The following is a 19163-nucleotide window of genomic DNA, read 5'->3' as shown; positions in this document are numbered from 1 at the left end:
AAGCGCCTAGTCAGGATCAACGGGGTAAAAAGAACCTCGGGTGTTCTTCCTGCAGATACATTTACATACACGATAAGGTCTACTAAATCAATACATTGGGTTTATTTGAACCCGAAAGAAGCAAAAAGAAGAAAATGAACTTTTGAAGCATGTCAAGACTGAACAGTAAATTTTTCCAACCACCGTGAATGGATATACCGTTTGATGGATTGAAATAACTACGACATGCACACTTTCTTGTTCAATGAAGTTTCGCTGGTGTTGCCATTAGAAAATATCTCTCATAGGCCATGCCACACTCTCCTACGAAGTCTCATAAGCCAGTCCAATCCCTCTCTTAGGCACACAAGGGACATCTCTTCTCTTCTTCATTACTCATGTTTCTTGTAGATAATTAAAACACACATCAACTGCCACACTTCTCTATATAAAATAAAATTCAAGTATTTGAATATAAACCCTCATAATAAAAGAAGTAACTACTAACAAAAGTGATAAAGTTGATTGTAGAGAATTTGTAGCTGATGGTCTCACAAAAACACATTCCTCGACCATAATTCTGCTTACCCACATAGCATGTGCTTGCAATATCACATATGAGATTGCTCAAGTCCACATACATGATTAGAACTTAAAAGTATAATATGTATACATATTGACTAAACAACTCGTTGGCAAAATGGAAGTTAGCTTTCAAATTGAATTACATTAATTCAGCCCATGGAAATCATTTTCAAGGCATCAAAGTGAAAGTTTAATAATAAGTTCAAAACAATGTAATAATAATATATATGTCAAAAACTAATGTGTCATAGTACTAATAATATATATGTCCTTTCATTGCTCCTGCTCTCTTAGTGAAGTCAACATTAAATACCAACAACCAGGTTAGAAGACTCGAGCCCTGCACGAGCAAGAGCTTCGATCACCTGCAAACGCTAAATATAAATACATCAAAGGTTGTCGCATACCTTGTGAGGGTAACAAATCTTGTAACATGTATAAGTAGAACAATATATGGTTACGTGTCTGGCATTGGCTAAATTTATGGCTACTAAGTTGTAAAATGCTACTCCACTTCTTGCAAGAGAGGGGTTCCTTCATCGCCCATCTTTGAGCTCACACCCAAGATAATTGTGCTGACTTATTCTTATGGTGCTATAACTCTGCACCACCATTATCAAATACACATCAAATGCAGGCTAATAACTAAAAAATGACCAAGATCACATTAACTGATGTGACCAATCATAAATTACAACACGACATGAGCAATGAATCAAAATCAAAACAAAGAATTGATGTATATTTAACACAAACCTTTAAGCTTACTAAATAACAGCCCATACCTTCGATAAAGGTTTAAAGCCTGGAAAAAAAAGGAATGTAAACAAACTATAATCTATAATTACAAAAGAAAACTGGTTGTTCGCTTGACGTAAAAGATATAAATAAAGTATGACCAATGTTTTCAAAAGCATAGATCCATAAAAACTATCTCACTCTAAGTTACCTTTTTTTTTTTGCATACCATTTCTTTGATGAATCACCAATCCTGCATTCCTGCACAGGTACGAAGAAAATGAAATTGCGTTATTCTATTAAAAAATGAAATGTTTCAAGCCCAAAGCACTAAAACATTGTAAACCACCTCCCTGAAAAACGTTAAACCAAAATCATCACTGAAATACACAATCGCACTTCGTTCTTTTACATTGAAAATTTTTATCAAGAAAAAAAAAACTAAACTAAAATGAGAAGAAACCTTGGACGGATTTATAAATGTGTAGTTATAAAGCCACCAATCATTCAATTCCAATATCCTTTGACAATAAATTGAAGATCCCTAAAATAAGAACACCCAATTCATTAAAACCAATTAAACCACATACTATGACACTATTAAATCAATAAATTTCAACAAAATTAGAATGAAAATTAGAACTTTTGTATCATAATATATTAACGGGAGAAAAGATGAAAGAGGAGGCGTACAAACTATGTTGTGATTGCGTACCTAAAAACAAATCATATAAATGTATAGATATATACATACACCACCTAGCAAAATTATAATTACCATACAAATTTATGTATACCCAAAATCAATTAAAGCTAGGAATTTAAAGACGATTACAACAAAATCATCAATTAAAGTATCCAATAAAATGCACAAAATCTAAAACATTACCAAAACTTCGAAACCATTCTTCTTCGATGACGATGAGTGGTGGATAAAAATCAACCTGACTGTTTTTTGATTTAATTAACCGACCACTGGTGTTATTGACCTGTTTCCACCTTCTTCTTCCATTTAATTTATGGTGGCAGCGGCGGCTATAGTTTAGATGGAGATATATGTTTGGGGTGATTGATGGAGAAAGATGATTATAGTGTATATGTTTCGGGGAGGCTGGAACTTACAATTGTTTTCCATTTAAAGGGCTAAGATTTATTTTGGCTATTACTTTCAACGATTCAGATTAAAAGTTCAGGTTAATTATTTCTCTCAGCTCTAGGAGCCATAAATATATATAATTTTTTATAATGGTAGCACTTTTTGGAAGAAATACAAACATTTTTTTTCGAAGATTTTGTTTTATCACATTTTCATGAACTTTATACCATTTTGCCATGAAGTTGTATACTCATTTTATTTTAATTACAACTGTAGTTATCAATGTCGTGCTTGAATGAAAGTGTTACATATTTACTCCTATATAAAGATAAAGATTATGTACCCTCTCAAAATAGAAATAGTTACTCATATGTCACATACGAAATTACTAAATTGTCCCTTAATAAAAACCCACTATGGAAAGAGTTTTATAAATTACCAACTTTGCCCTTAATAAATTAATTTACACCATAAACTCTTATTTTTAATACTTAACACTTTAAGCCCTTATCTTCTAAAACTTTTCACTATCACAATTACATCAACCTACACCACTTGACACAGTACGTACCATCACCGCCGCCACTAGACCGTCTTCTACACCACCGCCGCCGCATTGCGCGGGTATCATGCTCGTTTTTTTTATATTAAATCAGTAAACAGATAAAATTTATAGATTTTCCCTTTTCAAATTATCACTGACTAATGATTTTTTTAGACCCAAATGTATCTGATAAGTTCCAAAGTATTTGTTAGTATCTTAACATTGTCTATGTGTCATTTGATTGCTTAGCGATGAGTTAACCGGCCCAAAAGTTGTTAATGTAGAGTTATGACCTTTTTTTTAAGTCATTAAATGTTGAGTAAATTAAGTGACTGAATGTATAAATAATATTTGTGCATATATTAGGTAAAATAAAATTAATTGACAGTTATTTTTATTTATTAAGTTAAAAAAAACATGAAATTTAACTGAATAATTAAGTTTATTAAATAAAAAAATAAAGTTTTAGTCTTCTTGATCTTTTGTGATAAAAGATAGAGTGAATTTCATATTTACCCTTATTAAACTACATAAATATCAAATGTACCCAATTAAAATTAAAAATATCAAATATACCCAATTCGAATATAAAGATATCAAATATACCCATTTTAAATGAAAAATATCAAATATACCCATTTTAAAATTAAAAATTTCAAATTTGTCCATTTTAAACTTAAAAATATCAAGTATGCACAATCACCATCCATGCTCTCACCATCCCCCGCTGCCACCACCACCATCTATCGCTCCCATCACTACCACCACCATCTGTCATTGCCACAACCACCAATAACGTTGTCGTCATCTTTTCTGGTGATGATACAATACTAGATACGCCCTCAAGTTATTCATAAAGGGGAGTTAGAATCGATGATCGGTGGTGCGGGTGAATAGTGATAGCCATGTGGTACCGCCCTCGAAGATGGTGGTGATTGAAGATGAGGTGGTATTGTGGGGCGGTAACAGCGATGGTGTTGGTGGTAGCAGCGAATAGTGGGAATTAAGGGAACAAAAAGAAGAAAAAATGTGTGACTGAATTTTGTCATTTCGTGTTCAACTTAATTATAGATTTCAACTGAATATTTACTTTTTCATAATTAAAAAAGGCATAATTGGTATTATTATATTTAAAATGGATATATTTGATATTATTACATTCAAAATATGTATATATGATATTGTTATTTTGAGTTAGGTATATTTGATATTTAGTTGGTTTAATAGGGACAAATATGATATTTACTAAATGAAGGTTTATTACTGGTAACCGTGTTGTATAAAATTATTTGATTTGATGTACTCTAAATATAGGTTCGGGACTCATATTCTTTTCTGGCTCGATTTTTGGATAGGAGAAAGGTGTCTTAAAGATGCTTTCCCTCTTATTTTCAAAACGGAAAAAATAAAAAGTGTGCTATTTGTGATCGGTTATGTAGTGTTTCAAAGAGATTCATTGGAAGTCAGGAGTGGTATTCGATTCCCATGTCTAGACAAATGGTTGAGGAATGGATGAGATTTTTGCAACCTTGTGGACGAGGTACATGTTGATGATACATGTGACAGGTGGGTTTGGCTAGGGGATAAACAAAACGTGTTTTCAGTCAAAATCGTTAAAGAAATTTTTAAGGAGTAACGACAATTGTAGTTGGTCGTTTTGTTTTCAAATGGGTGCCTGGAGTGGCTAAGAAGTGCAATATTTTCCTTTGGCGAGCTTCTATAGATCGTTTCCCTACCTATATGGCCCTGCAAGTCCATAGTTGTTTTTTTGGATTTACCCTTCGCGGTTTATGTGGAGATTGGGATGAAATGCTCGAGCATTTTTTTTTTTTGTCATTATGTTTTTATTCAAGTTTGGGATCATTTAAGAGTGTGGTGCAACACTAGTACGCTTACTTTCAATTTGTTTCGTGATATTATTGAGCTTCACAACAATGTTGGATTGGGTAACAAGTCAAAAAAAGATCTTCAAAGAATTTGCTTTGTTATTTGTTTCTGTCTTTGGAAAAAAAATAAATGATAAGATCTTTCAAGACAACAAGGTTTGTAGCAACAAAGTGCTTTTAGATATTAAAGGTATTGGATTCCTATGGTTTAGAAGTAGATTGAAAAAAGATATATTTTTTGAAAGGATTGGAATTGATTTAATGTAATCTAATCCTCATTATGTAATTTTAGCTACTTCGTAAGTTTGAAGTAATCTTGTTGTTGAATGAATGACACATACCTTTCGAAGAAAATGTATCTATACTACTTAATAAAGCAAATCCCCCCTATTAATTATTTCTTTTTTTGAAATACCTTATTTGCCTTTGGATATTTTTTATTCTCATAATACCCTCTCCACCCTAAAATCAGGCACGCTCTAACCACTGTCCTTTTTTTGTAACCCGCAATTTTGTTAACGCTAATATGAAAATTACTACCATCAATCGCTCTCATTTCCGCCCACCGCCGCTGCATCGCGCGAGTATCCATCTATCTATACTACTATATTAAGATTATACACTCATTGTTGAAAAGAAGAGTTGCGAAATGACCATTTTACTCATAATAATTTGATTTACATTATGGTACATTTATCTTCTAAATATTTCCACTACCACATTTACATTTACATCAACCGGCACCATTCAACATTGTCACCACCACCAATAGTCGCCACCATCACCACCCGTCGCTAATATCACCAATCATCATCGCGGCCACCGCCACATTGCGCGGATATCGTGTTAGTTTATATGTTAAAAAAAAACACCTGCCCACAAGTTTGAATCTGTTAAAAACTTAAAATCATCCATAGAAAAAAAAAAGAAAACAAAAACAGAATACTTCGGCGGGGACTACTACGTGTACAACACCACATCCCAACGTGTCAAACTGTCAACTTTTCTTACTTTCTTTCTTGTTCATCAAACTTTGGAAAAAAAAAACAAAAAAGATATCCCCTGCAAAACCCTAATTACAATGCGCCACCATTAATCAACCAATCAATCAATGGCCATTCTCAGATCACTTAGAAAACTCGCTCAAAAAACCATCATCTCCAATCCGACGTCGTTTCGATCCCTCACCTCTTCAAAGCCGCCACCTTTATTCCCAAAAAATCCAAATCACACACTCCATGGCCCACTTTTTCTATCTTATCCTCCCTGGAAGCTTTTACAATCAGCTACACCTTTACACTTCCAATCCGACGTCGTTTCGATTCCTAATCCGCACCGTTTTGTTAAAGAAACTAAACTCCCCACCGTGAATTTAGGGCTAGGGTTAAGTAAGGCTAGTTCTGTTAATAATAATAATAAAGAGGTGGAATTTGAGAGTGTTGGGACACGTGGATTGGTGGATAGTTTTGTTAATTGGCCTAATTTTATTTCCATGACTAGATTAGTTTCTGGCCCTGTTCTTGGATGGTACTTTTCTTATTAATTTTATCGTTTTTTTTTACGCACCATATAATAATTCACACATTTTGTTCGGACTTGAACCGGAATTGGGCCGACTCGAATTTTGCTAAACACATAGCTAGAATTGTTATTAGGGACATTTGGGGGTGCCAATGTGGGAATTATTGGAGTAAATATAGGAGCAGAGTAGATTTGCCGTTAGAATATACAGGGTACATTTGGGGGTGTTTGGGATTTGCTTATTTTATAAAGTGCTAACTAGGAAATTATACAAGAAAGTATGTATTTCTGTCTTACGCCAACACTCGGAAAGGGCTTATTGTGTTTCTTAATTAAAAACCACGATAAGCTATAAGGACTTGTATAAAAGATTTCTGCGTCGTACGTAAAGTGTATCGCTTCTTTGATGCAGGATGATTATGCATGATATGTATCTTCCTGCATTTGTTGGACTCGCTGTGTCTGGGGCAACGGACTGGGTATGTGTATTTTGAGACATTTGTATGTCTGCTGACAACTGTATTTAGCTTATGTTATTTTACGATGAATGTTTTTTCTTGTTGCAGTTAGATGGATATGTGGCGAGAAAAATGGGAATCAATTCTGTGGTTGGTTCATACCTTGATCCTCTTGCCGACAAAGTAAGTGCACTTGGTTACTAGTGCTTTAGATTGATGGTAAAAATCGATTGTAATATGTATGTAAACCTGTTTAAGCAGGTTTTAATTGGATGTGTTGCCATGGCTATGGTAGAAAGGGGTCTTTTGCACTGTAAGTATGGGTTCAGCTTCCCCAGTTTTTTGTTGCAAATTAAAATTCTAATATAGTTTTTACCCCTCTCTCACCATATGGGGAAAAGCTGTGTCTTCGGTTTGAGAAGAATCCTCATTATAGGCTCAACATAAAAGTACATTAGCAAACTAAGATATAATTAAAAATACATATTCTTATCCTGGATAACAGTTTATGTCCCCTGCTTTAGGTAAACAAAGTATTTAGACCTAATGAGGATATAGCATATATATTTTTTTAGTTTCAACGTCATGGAGATAGATTCATGACGTCCTAAATGTTTTTGGATATTAAATAAGTCTTTAGTGTGGGCTCAATGTGGTGGATCCACTCCTCTTTATGAAATGACACTAGTTACTACGACAGTGATTAAGTTCTATCATTTGTTAGAGTCACAAAGTCAAGTAGTATACTGTTTCTTGTGTGGTTGCATTCTGAATAGTTGTGTTTTGTCTGTGTCTTCTACCGGGTACACGATAATGTAAAGGTAACATGGTTGTTCCCATTTTATCATAATTGAGTACATAATTTTACACTATGCTTAGGAAGTTTCTTGTTGAATCTTTTCTTGTTCGCTGTTCTATTATTAAGCCATGTAACAACGTTGCAAGTATGAACCCAGTTAGGGCAGTCTCTTGTTTCATGCAATAGCCTTTTAGTGAAAATGTGAAATACTGTTTTTCGTTGGTGTGATGCATGTGATAACAACAGATCAAGATGTACATATGTCTAAAACTTTAACCGGACAGGGCTATAATAATAGAACAATTAGGGAGTTTCATTTGTGTGAAGTTTATGTGTAAATGATCAAGGCTGATCCCTGATTTTAATAATAGAAACAAGTAGGGGAGAAGGTAGGTTTCCCTTTTTTGCGTAAGGGTTTATTTGGGGTAAATAGTCTTGTCTAGTAGGTTAAAGTGTCAAACCCATTCAACTTAGCTATAAAAGAAATGGGTCAAAGTGATCTGTGGCATAGCATGTTTACAATATGGTAAAATGACTTTACTCAAACCAAAGGGACTTTCACCTAGCAGTATATAAGGTGATCCTAAAACCAGTTGGCTGTAGGTTTTTGCGTGGTACTGAGCTGTAGATACCTGTCTACAAATTGCTTTACTCCAAAAAGTTGCATGATATAATTATAATTAAATCTTTTGTGACCATGTTATAAGTTATCGGTTATGCTTAAGAATCGGCTGGTGGCTCAAACCCAACTTGATTTGTTTTGACATCCATTGGCGCCTGCTATCGACAAGACGACAACAATATAGGTTTACCTTGTTGTGGACCAATTGTTCCAATTTGTATGAATTCATGTTCTTTGCTCTGGTTTTAACTTTTAAAAGATAAGTTAAGATGCTAAATTTATTTTAAGGGGATGTTACTATCCTTCACTGTAGCCTAACTACATGATTCTGAAAGAAGCCATTCTATGTCCAAAAGCGACAAATAGAAACACGGTTTTGTTTCTGCCAAATACACATGGAGAAAAAATATAATAAGTATGGTACCATCCGTTGGTGACATTTTATTTATGAACACTTCAATTTATTTCGTAATCCATAATTATACAGCAGGACTAGTTGCTCTTGTTGTGCTGCGGGATCTTGCTCTAGTTGGTGGTGCTGTGTATGTAAGGGCTAGCCATTTAGGTTCAGAGGTGGGTTGTTTTTACCGAATTAGCATTTTACAACTTATTGGTTTGGATTTTTTGCATTTATTGTACTTTTTCTTTTTTTTTTTCTGTTTTGCAATAGTCAAGGAGTTGGTTAAAGTTTTTCGATCTTGATGGGATCCGCCCACAGAAAGTTGAGCCTTTAATGATTAGTAAGGTAACATTGTTTTCATGCTCTCCTTATTCCTTTCCTCTTATGTATGATTGGAACATCGTAAACGAAGTTTTAGGATATTATGTTTGTCGATTATGGAACCATTGCTTTTTGAGGCCCATTAATAGTTTGTTGATAACTTGATATCATATAGTAGTATCTACACAGTATTATTTAGATAAACTCATAAAAGGGCTATTCTCAGCTCATTGAGAAAATTAGTCTGTCTATTCCCAAAAAAGGCAATGATGGGCTTGGAACTTAAAATTTAGTTAAAGTCAGTGATTAATAATTGAAAATGATACACTTCCTTTACTAGACAAAATCGAAAAACTTGTGGACCGGATGCATAATTAGTGTGTCAATACGAGTACAAAAGGTATGTATTATTTGATTTATTTCAGTAAGAATCTAACCTTTTAAATAAAGTGAGTGAGGGCATATTTTTTTTACTTACATATTTGATAAGGTCAACCTTTGACTTGTATCACTTTTTGCTGATTTAATTGAGTTTACCTGGTTGGAGATGAAAAAAAAGATACCCGTTCGACCCATTAACGAATGGGTCAAAATTGCTATACTTTCTAGGAGGGAAACCCTTCCTAAAATGGAATTGCTAATTGTGATTCATCATAGGTTAACACATGTTTGCAACTAGCCTTGGTTACATTTGCTCTTCTGCAACCCGATTTTGGTACCGAGGAAACCCAATCATACATCACGTATCTAAGGTACTTGTAGTTAAATTCCCTTTTTGTTTTCTTGGTCTTACTTTTTTAAATCTCGTTTCGTTTCTTCAATGCAGTTGGTTAGTGGCTTTAACTACTGCAGGCTCCACTGCGGTTTATGGTAAACAGCATCTGAAGAACAGATCCATTTTCATTCAAAAGAAAGTCTAATCTGAACTCCTGTAAATAGTAGTAGAGTTTTTTTTGTCATCAAACGTTAACGATACCGACAAATGTCAATCGATATAGGTAACAGCGTAGTTGTCAAATTGATGTTGTACGCGTACTAGATTAGATTATGAATGGAAAGAATTAGATTAAAACTTGTGATCTTGATCGACTATGAAGTGCTCAATTTCTTTCTAGCAAGCGCACTACCATGTTTAACTCCATATCGTGAAGGGAAGCAGAATCTCGTATCTAGAGTGTTTTTTGCTCTGAATCATGAGACAGTTGTTCTCCTATTGCAGATGATGCAAAGATAAAAGTAACAACGAGCTTTATGTTGCAAGAACTTGTATACAAATATCACTGCAAAGAACTATCTGATGAAAAAAGAAAAAAAGTGAAGAAAAAACTATTAAAAATAAAGGGGTTGTAGGGATTTGAACCCGACGTGAATCGAACACGCAACCTTCTGATCTGGAGTCAGACGCGCTACCATTGCGCCACGGATCCCCTTGTGATATTCCACTTCTCCCACAAAGTTATATTGGTTTATTACACGCAAACTGAAATGTTTAATTTCATGCTGTATTAAATTAAATTAAATCAAGTTAAACTTACTGTATAAGGTTTGCCAATTCTTTTGACATGAGAGTTACAATGAAAGCGTGGTCCCCCATGTTCAAGTCCAAGATTGCACCGAGTTTTACCATAATTCCGTTGTTGTATCCGCACGCGGACGGGTTAGTAGGTTCCCCAAAACCTAGAGTTAAGTGGCCGGGAAGCTCCATCCGTCTGCGTTAGGCTAGTTGGTATGTACCTTTAGCCAGTGGAGCGACATATATGGAATACCCAACATCATCTTAGTTGATCGTTCAATAAAAATATATATATAAAAGGATTTAATTAGTTTTATTAAACAAAGATGATATATTTATAAACATTGTAGATAATGTAGCCTAGTCGTCTGTTATTCCAAATTGAATATGAGGGTCGAAGACACCTACGTGATGGGGCGGTAGGTGTCGTTATAATTTGGGAAGAAGTTTTTCAAAGATCTTGCATTGGGAAGTCCGAAGTTGTTACATCATTGCGGTTATATTTAGCACTGAAAAAGGAACAAAAGAAGATTTTAGATGAGAATATCAAATTATCAAAAGCCTTGACGAGTAAACTTGAATTTGAGAATGTTTTCGGTTGACAAATGAACTTAGAATCATCCTAACATTTTGCTTAAATCTATTTGATGTTCTAATTGGATTCATTTGAAATTTGAACTTGAATGTAATTTACACTTAACTTTGAAGAACTTGAATGTTACAAAATAAAAAGTGTAATTATTTTAAAGGTTAAATGTTATATATTGTAAATAGTTCCATTAAGATTATCATAAAGTATTTTAGTTAGAGATATTTAAATTAGTGAATAAATAAAAGTGATTGTTTGAATAGATAAAATTAAAAAATATCCTAAGGATATTTTGGGTAGATGTAATGTGTGAGTTAAAAATGTACTGAAAGTTAATGATATTTTGAATTTTTTAAGGATAGAAAGTTGATAAAAAAGGGAAAATATAGTTTATTTTATTTATAAAAGAAGATGAGAGTGCATGGAATGCCCCAGGGAGGGATAAGGTCCCGGATAAGTACCTATTTGAACATCATTCCACGCAACAGGTACCTGTAGGGTAGGGAGGGATTTAGGGACTATGGTGCTGGTTTTCTTGCCTATTTTTTTGACCGTTGAATGCTTAAAAAAAAAGTGGGGCCTAGATCCAAAGACTAATCCACTTTTATCTTTTCTTCCTTATCTTTCTTTTTTTTCTTCCTTTCTTATTTATCCGAAAGTTGATGTCCGCGCGTTGCAGCAGTTAAACGGCGAGGATAATACAAAACAGTGAGGTTTGATCATGGTAAGGTATTTGTCTGATTGTGTTTAAAGATATAGAATTAGAAATAATATGTGAATTAAGGGCAATATGGGGATATTGAAAAAAGTGTTTAAATTACCTTAAATAGAATTTCAATATGTTTTATAATGGTTTATATATTTATAGATAGATATGCATCTGCATCTGTTCTACACCAAAAACAACACAAAAACCTCCATATTCATACATTATACATTTATATATATCTATATACACCTTTCTATTACATTTACATATATACAGGTACATATATATATATATATAAATCATGAACCCATTCTTTAATAACCCTTTATTTTGCGGATCCGGTTCGACAACCCCAAATTTATCATCGGGATCGAGTTTGTTTATGTATTGTGTTGTCGTTTCATTTTAGATTATAATTTCGTGTTTTATTTTGTTGTGTTAGTTTAATATTGTATTAGTTTTAATTTATTAAATAAAAGTTTAAGTAATTATTTGAATAAAAATAAATAGAAATTAAATAAAATAGAAAAGGGCTGGAGGGGCAGGAAGGGGTGGGAAGGTATTCCCTGCAATTAGGGAGCGAACAAGTACCTATTAAAAAATCAGGGAGGGCAGGGAGGGGTGACGAGGTATTCCGCCACCTTAATAGTTAAAATATTTCGTATTTTTGCTCATTGCTACATTAGACTACCATTATTAGTGATCTGTTTGTTGGATTTAGCAATATAATATTCAAAAAAAATGAAGTATGCAAGCGAGCTGTGACAAATTAGCCCCCTAACAATCCAAGATTGTCAAAGAAAACATGACACTTGTCACAATTTAAGTGGTAGTTGGATATATGCTTTTCAATATACATATTTAGTTTTACACCTTGTTAGTTTTTTATTAATATCTTATAATTTATAACTTTATATATAACTATAAAAACATGGTATTTTTTTTAGTTTTTTTTTACGGATGTTTTGACATAAATTTTATTAAAAATGAAACTATTTTAGAAAATATATATTTTTTAGTATTTTAAATTTGTATTTTCTTATAACTATTCTTTTATGTATAAGATTATTATAAAGGTATTTATATTTATATTTTAAGTAAAAATAATTATATTTAATATGGTAAAAGTAATTATAAATTATATTTTTATAATAAAAAATGGTTTAGATTGGGTTGTATAGATGGAAGAAAGAGAAATTAATTTTTATTAAAGATTTGTTATAACATGAAAAACCAAAGGATAGAAGAAAAGCAAAAGGTCAAAACATAAAAACGCCACAAACTTAAAGGGTTAAACACATTCAAACACAAGTTGACCCTCAAATCCAAATTTATTTTACATCCTCAAATCCAAATCCCAATCTCTCTTTCTCTATATCTATATTCTGTATCTATCTATTTATTTAGGGTTTCATTATGCAACCATCGACAGCCGCGGCTATGGATCCACGCTACCAACAACAACAACAATGGATGATGAATCAACAACCACCACAACAATTCCCACAACAACCGCCGCAACAAATGTATACATATAACCAACCACCACCGGCTGCCGCCGCTATTCCGCCACAGTACACCGTACCTCCACCGTCTGCTGTCGGTCCGAATCATCAACCGGCTACAGCAGATGAGATCCGTACGTTGTGGATCGGTGATTTGCAGTATTGGATGGATGAACAGTATCTTGTTAGCTGCTTTTCACAATCTGGCGAGGTATATATTCATTTATTTTAACTGTTTAAATTATTTTTTTTGTTTGTTTAATTTATTTAGATTTAAAAGTTATATTCGTATATTATATATAGATATATATGTGTGTGTGTAGCTATATATATACATGTGTGTATGTATATGTATGTTTTTTGATTTTTGTAGTTTTGTGTAGCTATGTATATGTGTACATATAGAAAGGTATACGTGTATATTGGGACAGTGGAAGCAATAGATCGCGGTCATGTGTTAGATGTTTTTGTGATTAATTGTGATCTAGTTATGTCATTGTTTATAATAACACACAATTCACATTAAACTTTTTTGATGAATTTACCAGAGTTTAAATAGTTTTTGAAAAACTTATTAAGTTGAAGTTACGGTGAAACGATCGGTGCAGCTGTAGCAAACATTGCTGCAGTCTCACAATCATCTCCCCTACCTAAGTAAATGAAAATAAAAATAAAATAATTTGTGCAGTGCTTGCAGCACGTATCCTTGCCGCCAATGCATAATGTGAGGGAGTGTTGTTTCCAACTTGTATAGCGATTTGAAAATTTGCTACTGTATGCAGGTGATTTCAGCAAAAGTTATCCGTAACAAGCAAACTGGACAATCCGAAAGTTATGGTTTCATTGAGTTCAATAGTAGGGCTGCTGCAGAAAGGCATCTACAGACATATAATGGGACTCTTATGCCTAACGTTGAGCAGAACTTCAGACTGAACTGGGCTTCTTTTGGTGTTGGGGAAAAACGTGCAGATGGTGCTCCGGATTTTACCATCTTCGTTGGGGATTTGGCAGCTGACGTTACAGATTATACATTGCAGGAGACATTTAGAGCTCATTATCCATCTGTAAAGAGCGCAAAAGTTGTAACTGATCGAATGACTGGACGCACTAAAGGTTATGGATTTGTCAAGTTTGGTGACGAGACTGAACAACTTCGTGCTATGACCGAGATGAATGGAAGACTATGCTCAACCAGACCAATGCGTATTGGGCCCGCGGCTAACAAAAATACTACTGCTGGACAACAGTATACAAAAGGTATGTGTTGCAACTTTTTATATAGAACCTTTATAACCTGTCTATGATTTAAACTTATTGGATATGAAATTCGTTTATTATTTATATATCGTGCTTGATATGATCGTTGAATGCTTCTATATGTGGATGTTTTTTGACCTTTAGTAGTTAGAGTGGTTTTGCTAATCAAGCTTCTTAACTTCAATTCATTGGTTTTGCGTTTAAATTCTGAAGATATACGCACGCTTGCAGAGTCGTTTCCTTCCAGTGCTTTGAGCAATTTTGGGCATTAAATTTTCTTAATGTATTGAACTTGCAAAAACTTATTAGAACTCCTGTTGTCTCAAAGCAGGGCATCAAGGGGCTCTATCATGTAATGGCCTGGCATTGATTTCAGCAGATATAGTTACCCCTATATTGGGTGGCCTTGCTTAGGTCAGTATTAAATTTGAAGCCATTAAATTACCCGCTCCGTATATTTCAATTGCTGAGGACAACATTATTAAATTTATTTCATTCAAGTCCTTTAATATTGTCTTTTTTTCATTCTAGTCAAATTTTACTTTCCGTACCTTGTCAAGTGCTCTTTTGTCTCTTTTTTTGTCAACTATCAATTATCGCTTTAGTTTCTAGTTCCGTCTGTCTGTATCCTTGTTTTTAATTGGAATTGTTTCCTGTCCATAAGCTTTTATGTTCACTGTTTTTGTTTCTCTCTAAAGTTTACCTTGCCGTTTCATTTGAAGATGTGTCCTTCACTTACAATTTAAGTTTATGTTAGTTCTTAGTCCTTACTGTTACCGTGATGTAGACTAGAGTATTAGTTTGGAATCTGTATCTATGCCCAATGGAGCTTGGAGTAGTTCTTGGCATTAGATGATACTTTCTATCTTGGTTCATGCCTATTAGATTTGATTTTTGGCTCTCTGCACATTTTTTTTGGATCCTATCTTTGTAATTATGATGATGATAGGTCTGGCTGGCCTTAAATAGAAGGCTGCAATGATAGTTGGACTTGGCCTTTTGTCTCATTGCTTTAGATAACAGCTCTTTTGTTGCTGTGGAAACTTGTTTTGGTTTTCAGACTCTAGGAATGTGGAATAATCGATGCAAAATTATATATATTCTTGGGTTAAAAACCGTAAGTACATGCTTGTTTGTTAGAAATAGAAGCTCACTAGGATTGTCGTTAGGGGAATTGTGATTCATTTCTAGATCTGTGTGAAAGAATCGACTCTGATCAGCTGACTTCTTGTGGGTCCTTGCATGAATTTATTGATATTATTCTTTTAGTCACTACTGTGACCTTTTATCTGTGATCCTGATGGAAAGAATAGTTGGCATGTAGTTTTCTTAGGTATTTATTTTCATTTAACCATGTAAAAATTGAATAGCTCCAAATGAAGTGATTATGTTATTTGTTTGATCCCTGAGTTCATGCAGTAAATGGATGTTCTTGCTGTGCGTTATTAGTTCTACAGGCTTTGGTAGGGCATTTTTAGTTGGGGCAACATACTTAATGCTTATGATAGTTCCACAGTGACTATCTTGTTTACTCATCATGAGATAAATGATTGCAAATACAAGTAGAGAAGAGATGATCAGTTTTATGTATATGTTTAAAGGTCCATGACCAAATAAGTGATACTCTATCTTCTTAATGTGAAGGTCTATGACCAAACAAGTGAAACAAATTAATTATGCTTCTATGGAAGTTTATATTTTATAACATAAATTTCACTTTTGTGCTCGTATATTTTGGTGAATGATTTAGTATACATATCTTGAACAATTGTGATTGTAGTTTCTTTGCCATGTTTGGTATACTTTTATGTATTTGAAACCTGTGCTGGCGTCTTGGCTACAAGCCACTAACATCAGGCATTGATAGGGAACTGAAATTACTTGCTTCTTTGTATAATTTTATTTAAGCTTTTTTTTTTAATTGCAGCTTCATACCAGAATACTCAGGGAACACAAAATGAGGAGGACCCAACTAATACTACCGTCAGTAATTTGTTCCATTATGAGAGCACACGTTGCTTATTAGAACTAGAGTTTAACGTTAAGAAACTTTTGCTTGCAGGTATTTGTCGGCGGCTTGGACCCTAATGTTTCAGATGACCATCTTAAGCAAATATTTAGCCAGTATGGGCAATTAGTCCATGTGAAGATTCCCGTGGGCAAGCGGTGTGGATTTGTTCAGTTTGTTGATAGGTATGTCTTTTTTTCCCCCAGAGATGTGAAGTTTGACTCATCATGAATGAGTTCATTGACCTCATCCTAGTTTTGTTACATCTCTTATTTGTTAACCTGGTAACAGCAAGAAAGGTGAACAGAGGTCAAGTGGGGTTAAAAGTCCCCCAAATTGTTTTTATTCCTAATTGCATAGAACCTAATATTAAAAAAATTAGTTAGTGTTGAAATAGTAATATTTTGATGTATAGCTGACAATATATTTGGGTATAATGCATCTGCAGAAGCTGTGCTGAAGAAGCATTGAGAATGCTACAAGGAACTCAGATAGGTGGACAGACTGTACGTCTTTCATGGGGTCGTAGTCCTTCAAATAAACAGGTTTGTTCAACTGTTTTGCATTATTGACAGTTAAAAACTCATTTTAGCATGTCCAAACCCGTATGTACTGGGATTTCTTGATTCGAAGTCATGATAGAAACCATCTCTTCTTTGAATGATAAAAACCCGTGTCTTTATAATAGATGTGGCCAATTTTTTGGGCTGAATAGGTTGGCAATGGGGTCAAAACAGGTTCTTCGATAGTATGTGTCGCCTGGGCCAAGTGATCCTCAAACAAAAATATTTTTTTTTTTGTTTCTATTTTATTTTTTTCATAATTATTTTGCCACATATTACCCGTGGCTAGATAAGTGGGTTGTGTACATGGTTGGGGAATTCGTGCTCAGACTCCCCTAACGAAATATAGTCCGAGTAATTGGCCGAGTTGGCTGATTTTTACACTGGTTCTATGACAAATTGAAATGTCGGGTCAGGGTTGACCATGCAGCACTTTTTGTCCTTGTGAATTTTGATAGAAAGCACTATGTATATTTGATTATAAGTATAATAATTCAATGTGATATAGTATTTTTTTTTTCTTTCAATAAAGCAATTAAGCACTTGAATATGCTTCATGTGACCTGTTTTCAATAAAGCAATTAAGCACTTGAACCATATGACCTGTTTTCTCTGTTTACTAAGAGTTTCGTCACTTTACTTTCTATTAAAAATTAACACAATTTGATTGCATAAATAGGTTGAAATTGTCTGTTATATTTAATTAGTTGCCTTTGAATTAAATAAGTAACATGGACTGATTCAATGGGATCTTTTTCAGCCTCAGGTAGAGCAGAGCCAGTACAATGGTGGTGGATACTATGGATATGGACAGGGATATGAGACTTACGGGTATGCTCCAGTTGCACAAGATCCTGCTATGTATTATGGAGGCTATCCTGGATACGGTGGTTACCCACAAGTCCAACCGCAACCACAGCCACAGCCGCAGCAGCATCAGGTAATACTAATTACCAATCATATATGCCTTTTTTCAGGAAATAGCTGACAAACTATTTACTTATGTGCAACTAGAGGTGCCATTGGCCGGGTTGGGTAATAAATCAGATTGGGTAGTTTCCAATTGGTGGAGTTATATTTGTAACAATCCAATCATATGCTGATGGCTCGCTAGTAAAGTTGTGCAGTTCAAAAGCTATACTCAATATCGACTGATTCAGAATTTAAAGGTGTATTTAATGTGATATTCTGGTGGTGCAGTGACATGCATATGCATGGTTCGTGATTGGTTGGGCATGCCGTAAACTAGAAGACGGATGCATATTGTTGTAGGCAAATGAAAAAGGATCGATCAAGTAATGGAGTTGCTATTACTTTATAGTAATTATCAACTTTGCTAGGCAGTTATTTTTCATTTAACTTTGCTTTGAGATGTTTATGTAATCATTTAGGGGTCTTTTTGCGATGCTATTTTTCGTTAACGATTGTTTGGTCAACTATTGACTATTGCTTTGTTTTAGTGTTTTATTTGCTCTGAGATGGTGGTCTTTTCGACTCAAAGTTTTTTGTTTTTGGCTCACGGTAATAATGCAGACGTGTTAGAAATAATGTTGCTACAAGAATCATGATAATCTTATACCAATAATTAAATTATGCAATTTTTATATTTTTGTATACTTATTAGTACCCCGGAATGTAAATAACTTTACACGAATTGTCATAGTGTATATCGAATTTCAATATCGTGCATTGTATGTAATGAACTTTCAAATCTTATGCATTGTATGTATTCGACTAATCAAAACTTTACGACTTTACGAGTGATAGCTTATATGGTTACATATACTCGGATATACACAATGCACAAGATTTGAAGGTTTTATACATGATAATTCGTATAAAGTTATTTACATCATAAAATACTAATCCCTACTTTAAACAACATAGGTAATGAAGGTTATTGTTTTTATTTGTGGTCTTGTGGATAACTGGATATAGAAAAAAGCTAGAATGTTAGTCGTTTATTGTTCTATTAAGTGCAGCCTGGAGGTGTACAAAACTGGATATTGACCCAAACCGGCGGTTTGGAAGTAAACTGGTTTTTCGTCAACATGGTCAAAATTGGTCGGG

General features: G+C 34.0%; 2 protein-coding genes and 1 non-coding gene across 4 annotated transcripts; 2 read left to right on the top strand and 1 right to left on the bottom strand.

The window, feature by feature from the left end:
* Window positions 1-5801: 5801 nt before the first annotated feature.
* On the top strand, window positions 5802-10021 carry LOC122581777 (cardiolipin synthase (CMP-forming), mitochondrial). 2 transcript variants are annotated; one of them, XM_043754055.1, is made up of 8 exons: window positions 5802-6355; window positions 6762-6828; window positions 6916-6990; window positions 7069-7120; window positions 8716-8801; window positions 8899-8973; window positions 9607-9701; window positions 9802-10021. In XM_043754055.1, the coding sequence occupies exons 1-8, from the start codon at window positions 5940-5942 to the stop codon at window positions 9821-9823; spliced, it is 888 nt and encodes a 295-aa protein (XP_043609990.1). In that variant the 5' UTR covers window positions 5802-5939; the 3' UTR covers window positions 9824-10021. The 2 variants fall into 2 exon arrangements, with proteins under 2 accessions (XP_043609990.1, XP_043609989.1); XM_043754054.1 differs by having other exon boundaries at window positions 5822-6355; window positions 9776-10021.
* A 283-nt stretch (window positions 10022-10304) lies between these two features.
* Window positions 10305-10376, bottom strand: TRNAW-CCA. Its single transcript has one exon. It is a non-coding gene; the product is annotated as a tRNA-Trp (tRNA).
* A 2691-nt stretch (window positions 10377-13067) lies between these two features.
* On the top strand, window positions 13068-18570 carry LOC122581414 (polyadenylate-binding protein RBP45). Its single transcript, XM_043753643.1, has 7 exons — window positions 13068-13476; window positions 14048-14522; window positions 16450-16505; window positions 16585-16715; window positions 16979-17075; window positions 17854-18033; window positions 18294-18570. Exons 1-7 carry the CDS (start codon window positions 13177-13179, stop codon window positions 18294-18296), a joined length of 1242 nt encoding a protein of 413 aa, XP_043609578.1. The 5' UTR covers window positions 13068-13176; the 3' UTR covers window positions 18297-18570.
* Window positions 18571-19163: the final 593 nt, after the last annotated feature.

Source organism: Erigeron canadensis, chromosome 9, assembly GCF_010389155.1.
Source record: "Erigeron canadensis isolate Cc75 chromosome 9, C_canadensis_v1, whole genome shotgun sequence".
Taxonomy (NCBI): Eukaryota; Viridiplantae; Streptophyta; class Magnoliopsida; order Asterales; family Asteraceae; genus Erigeron; species Erigeron canadensis.
The sequence above is the reverse complement of the archived record's forward strand: the minus strand, read 5'-3'. Positions and strand labels throughout refer to the sequence as shown.

What these genes read in the sequence shown, in the direction of transcription:
- LOC122581777 (XM_043754054.1), top strand. Translation starts at nt 5,940, where the DNA reads ATGGCCATTCTCAGATCACTTAGAAAACTCGCTCAAAAAACCATCATC. An exon ending in TCTGGCCCTGTTCTTGGATG is followed by an intron (nt 6,356 to 6,761) that starts GTACTTTTCTTA and finishes TCTTTGATGCAG; the next exon opens with GATGATTATGCATGATATGT. An exon ending in TCATACATCACGTATCTAAG is followed by an intron (nt 9,702 to 9,775) that starts GTACTTGTAGTT and finishes TCTTCAATGCAG; the next exon opens with TTGGTTAGTGGCTTTAACTA.
- LOC122581414 (XM_043753643.1), top strand. Translation starts at nt 13,177, where the DNA reads ATGCAACCATCGACAGCCGCGGCTATGGATCCACGCTACCAACAACAA. An exon ending in TGGACAACAGTATACAAAAG is followed by an intron (nt 14,523 to 16,449) that starts GTATGTGTTGCA and finishes TTTTAATTGCAG; the next exon opens with CTTCATACCAGAATACTCAG. An exon ending in TTTGTTCAGTTTGTTGATAG is followed by an intron (nt 16,716 to 16,978) that starts GTATGTCTTTTT and finishes ATGCATCTGCAG; the next exon opens with AAGCTGTGCTGAAGAAGCAT.